This window comes from Trachemys scripta, chromosome 16 (genome assembly GCF_013100865.1).
Source record: "Trachemys scripta elegans isolate TJP31775 chromosome 16, CAS_Tse_1.0, whole genome shotgun sequence".
NCBI lineage: Eukaryota > Metazoa > Chordata > Testudines > Emydidae > Trachemys > Trachemys scripta.
Window position 1 is genome coordinate 25,417,176 of NC_048313.1, and position 5,226 is coordinate 25,422,401.

At 51.8% G+C, this 5,226-nt stretch overlaps 1 protein-coding gene across 2 annotated transcripts in view; it reads left to right on the forward strand.

Annotated features, from left to right (window-relative positions):
* CLEC4G (C-type lectin domain family 4 member G) overlaps positions 1 to 4,322 on the forward strand; it is a 15,363-nt gene extending 11,041 nt beyond the window's left edge. For both annotated transcript variants that reach the window (XM_034792684.1, XM_034792685.1), the window contains 4 exons: positions 283 to 372; positions 1,200 to 1,351; positions 2,810 to 2,916; positions 3,808 to 4,322. In XM_034792684.1, the coding sequence (XP_034648575.1) occupies positions 283 to 372; positions 1,200 to 1,351; positions 2,810 to 2,916; positions 3,808 to 3,946 (488 nt within the window). In that variant the 3' untranslated portion in view covers positions 3,947 to 4,322. The remainder of the gene's footprint in view (positions 1 to 282; positions 373 to 1,199; positions 1,352 to 2,809; positions 2,917 to 3,807) is intronic.
* Positions 4,323 to 5,226: the final 904 nt, after the last annotated feature.

Consider the following 5,226-nt stretch of genomic DNA (forward strand, 5'->3'; position numbering starts at 1 on the left):
CCCACTCCCAGCCCTTCACGGCAGGGACTGTCTTTCTGTGGGCAGCCCTTTCCGCGTGGCTGGGAGTGGGAGGGAGGAGGGGGCGGAATTAGGGCTGGGTTGGGGCGGGGAAGGGGCGGGGTTGGGGCGGGGCTGGGAAATGGGTGGGGCCAGGACCCCGTGGAGGGTCCTCTTTTTTTATTTAAGTATGGTAACCCTAACAGTGAGCGTCACTCGAGGCTCACAGACTGTTTAAAGGGATACAGCCCTATTCCTACATGTGATGGTGTGTTGTATTTGCAGTGTCGGAGGATCTGGCCAAAGCGAAAAGTGACAGAGATGACATCAGGGCTGAGGCCTACAAGATTCTGGATGCTGTCCAGAAAGGGAACGGTGAGATACGCGCCGGCCTCGACCTGCTTAGATTGCCAGCCCTTCACGGCAGGGACTGTCTTTCTGTTCTGTGTTTGTACCATGCCTGGCACAACAGGGCCTGTCTATGACTGGGGTGTCTAAGCACTGCCAGAATGCAAGTAATAAATAACGTACAGCACCCAGCAAATGGGGGCCTGGGCCATGGCACCTTGTGCACTTAGGATTCCTGCTCCTTTTCCCCACAAGCAGTAATAATGGATTAATATAGTTCAGGGGGCTCGCTGGGATTTCCCCCGAATAAACTGCTAGGTTGTCAAGGAGTCGGTTTTGTCTAATAGTTAGAGCAGGGGACTGGAATGTGGGACACCTGGATTCTAGTCCCATCTCTGGGAGGTATATGAAGTCTAGTGGTTAGAGCAGAGGGCTGGCTTCTATTCTCAGCTCCTATGAGGCCAATGTTGTCTAGTGCAGTGGTTTTCAACCTGTGGTACGCGGACCCCTGGGGGTCCGCAGACTATGTTGAAGATTTCCAAAGGGGTCTGCACTGCCATTAGAAATGTTTTAAGGGGCCGTAAACGAAAAAAGATTGAAAACCACTGGGCTAGGGGTTAGAGCAGGTGAGGCCGGAAATCAGGACTTCTGAGTTCTCTTCCCAGCTTGGGAATGATCTTGAGCAAGTTACTGCACCTCTCTCTGCCTCAGTTTCCCCCTCTGCAAATTGAGGGTGACGCCTCCCCACCTTGGCTAAGTGCATTGAGGTCACTGGCTAAAGGGCACTAGGCAGATGCTATTATTGTCCTTTGCAGTCCAGCACCGAGAGTGACCTCTGCTGTTTTGCATTGCAGACTCTGCCTGCAGCATTTGTCCAGCCGGCTGGCTGCTGAATGCAGGGAACTGCTACTACTTCTCCACAGAGCAAAAACACTGGTCCTATGCCAAGCAGGCCTGCAAAGACCAAGGTGCCATGCTGATTATTATTGATAGCAATCAAAAGCAGGTAAGTCAGGCTCACTGAGTCCAGCCACACAGCCCAGAAAGGGCGTGGAGATGGTCTCCCAGCAAATGGGAGGCTCTTGGGATGAGAGAGATGCTGGGGACAGGATAGGAGCTGACATTTTTCTGCTCAGTGCCTAGGAAACACATTCTGCACTGGTGTAAAGATGTGCACAAGAAGGGCAACAAAAATGATCTCATCTGGAACAGCTTCCAGATGAGGAGAGATTAAAAAGACTGGGACTGTTCAGCTTGGAAAAGAGACAGCTAAGGGAGGATAGGATAGAGGCTATAAAATCATGACTGGTGTGGAGACAGTGTTATTTACCCTTCACATAACACAAGACCCAGGGGTCACCCGATGAAATTAACAGGCAGCAGGTTTAAATCAAGCCTAAGGAGGTATTTCTTCACATAGCACACAGTCAGTCTGCAGAACTCATTGCCAGGGGATGTTGTGAAGGCCAAAAGTATAACTGGAGTAAAAAAAGAACTAGATAAGTTCACGGAGAATAGTTCCATCAATGGCTATTAGCCAAAATGGTCAGGGACCCAGCCCCATGCTCCAGATGTCGCTAAACCTCTGACTGCCAGAAGCTGGGAATGGATAACAGGGGGTGGATTATGTAGCCATTTGCAGTGCACAAGAAATTGTATTGGTCCTACAAAACCCAGGGACTATGCTACATATACTTGAGCACCATCTATTGGCACAGGATCGAGGAGCAAACCACTTACCAGAATACAGACTTGGGGCACTCCCCCAACTCCCAAGAGTTAATGCACAATTCATCCCAAGCGCTAGTCAGGCTGCTGGGGACCCTCAGGCAAGTCAGCCTGACAGCTCCAGGGAAGCTCCGTGGGAAGGGAAACTTTGCGGGAGTTGGAGAGAGACCCCTGATTATAAGGAGTGATGGGGAAAGGGTTTGGAGACACAGCATCTGGTGGAGGACTGGGATCCATGAGATCACAGTCACTTGGGAAACCCCTGATGTTTCCTGACTAGCTTCCATGTCTACAAAGTGCTTCCACATCCATCCAGAGCCACATCTCCCTCAGCAGGGTCTTTGGGAGGGGAGCCAGCCTGGTCTAGTGGTGCAGGAACAAGCCAGGGAGCCAGGATAGCTGGGTCCTACTCGCTGCTCTGCCACTGACCTTCTGTGTGACCTGGGGCAAATCACCGTGCCTTAGTTTCCCCTCCCACCCTTGGTTTTGTCCGTTTGGATTGTAAGATCTTTGGGGCAGCGAGTGTCTTTCACTAGGTGTCTATGTAGCACAATGGGGCCTTGATCTCAGTTGCTGCCTACGTGTTACTATAATTCTAATAACCCAGTGGGCCACATCTCGGCAAAAGGAGAACAACAGAGAGCCAGAGAGGAGTACGGGCTGTGGGAAGTGGGGTTGGGGTGGTGCCTTAGATTTGGGCAATATTTTATTACAATCAATTATTTTCTTTTTTCAGGAGTTTTTGACAAAGAACGCTAACGGCAAGCAGTACTGGATTGGCCTGCACGACGTTAGCAATGAAGGGACATTTATATGGGTCGACGACAGTTCCATGTCATACAGGTCAGCCCAATCCCGCTCACTGGTACTTGGGGGGGGGGGGGGGGGTGGCTCCGGTGCAACTGGCCAATCAGTACATTTCAAACACATTGAGTCATTGGCTGAGTGGGTGGAGCTGCCCTTTCTTGATTCATCTTCCATCTGTTCTGCTCTTTAAACTGTCCAGGGTTTCCCCACAGGGAACCAGAGCTAGTGGGGTAGAGAATAAAGTGGTGGATGATGCTCAGCTTTAAATTGTCACCTTCAGCCGAGCAGTAGCAGTTTTCAGGGTCTTACGGGGAAGTTTCCCCTTTGAGAAGAAATCAGTGGAATCTGGCTCCTTCTTAGTGTAACTTGTTTATTTACACTAGTCCTGGGACAGAGGTGTCACCAACAGCACCCAGGTCAGTCCCCTCTAGCAGAAATCTCAGCCCAAATACCCAGTGTTCCCAGGAAGTGACTCTACCCCGAGAATTAACTCGACATAGAGAGTCAGGCTGGAAGCGAGAACTGACCAAAGAGAATGTGCATCACATCACTAACCACATAGGGTGTCCTCCAAGCTTGATCAGTTCTCACACACTCAGGAAAAGCACTTGTAAGACTGTGGGTAACTCTCACTGTAACAGTACGGCCCTGATCCACCACTGTATAACCCCAGGGTTACACCAGTGTAAATTCCATTGAATTTAATAGCTAGACCAGTTTAAAACTGGAGTAACAGAGGTCAGTCAGGCCCTATATCATTACACTTGGCTCTTATCCAGTGCTCTGCACCAGTCAGCCTCAAACCACCTTTCAGAGGTTGAGGCAGGATCACCCTCTCTGAGGGCTTAAGTGGCATTTCAGGGAGTGTATTTCACCAGGGCTTCCCTCGAATGCCTGGTTGAGTTTGCTACTTTCTTTGATCCCCAGCAACTGGAATCAAGGGGAGCCCAACAACTTTGGCAGTGGCGAGGACTGCGTGATGATGGTCAAAGACGGGAAGTGGAACGACGCTACATGTGTGATGAATGAGGTTGGCTGGATCTGTGAAAAGAAGTGGACTTGTTAAATTGTGGCCAAGAGGAACACAACACAGCCAGCTCATCTTAACCACAGAGCCATCCCACTGCCCTCTGGCCCCTTCCATGCAAGGTCTGCCAGCTCTTTACAAACTTCAATGCATTAAACCTCACAGACCTCACCCCTTCCACTCTTGAGAGCAAGGTATTATCACCCCAACTTTACAGATGGGGTAACTGAAGCACAAAGACTTACCCAGGTCACAGCAGTGAATCAGTGGAAGAGACTGAATTAGTAGCCAGGCATCCTGACTCCCAGTCCCCTGCTCTTATTACACCACACAGGGCCGGCTCTAGGCACCAGCAAAACAAGCTGGTGCTTAGGGCGGCACATTTTTAGGGGCGGCATTCTGGTGCCGGCCATGCCGCCCCTAAAAATGTGCCCCAGCCGTCCTAGCTCACCTCCGCTGCTGCTGCTCGTGCGCCACGGGGCGCGAAACAGCTGATTCGCGTGCCACTGCTCCCCCTCCCTCCCAGGTTTGAGAGCCTGGGAAGGAGGGGGAGATCCCGAGTGGCCGCGGCGCACGCGCTGCTTCTCCCCTCCCTCCCTCCTAGGCTTGAGAACCTGGGGGAAGGAGGCAGGGCTGGGGATTTGGGGAAGGGGAGGAGTTGAGGCAGGACCGGGGGTGGGGTAAGAAAAAAACAGGGGGGGCGGCCAAAATTGTTTTTGCTTGGGGTGGCAAAAATCCTAGAGCCGGCCCTGACACCACAGTATTTCACATGGCTGGAAACAGGAGTCCTGGTCACTCCTACTCTAACCGCTAAACCATCCTCCCCTTCAAGAGCCAGGGATAGAACCCAGCATCCTGACTTTCAACCCTCCTGAGTCCTGACTCTAATCCCTAGACCCCATTTAACTCCCAGAGCTGGGAATAGATCCTAAGTGTCCTGAATTCCAGCCCCTGCTCTAACTACTAGACAAAGTAGACTCTTCCACAACGTGGCAATTTATGCTGCTGCTCTTCCCGCCCCCCCCACCCCACGTGACAGACAGAACTGATTGGCTTCTGGACCGGTCTGCAAAGTAGGTACCAGCGCTGTCCGGGGAGAGGGGGGAGGGGGTCTGGAGGTGGTGGTAAACCTGTCTATCTCCCGCCCTGATTTCCCCAGCCCCTCACTCCAGAGACCAACCTCCCTCACTCTGCTGTGCCCTGATTTCCCCTCCCCAGCCCCTCACTCCTCACTCACACCCACAAGACAGCTTACTTTAGTCTGGCCAGCACATTGTGAGGGGATTATTCAAGTTGAATGGCCCATCAAAGAACACCTA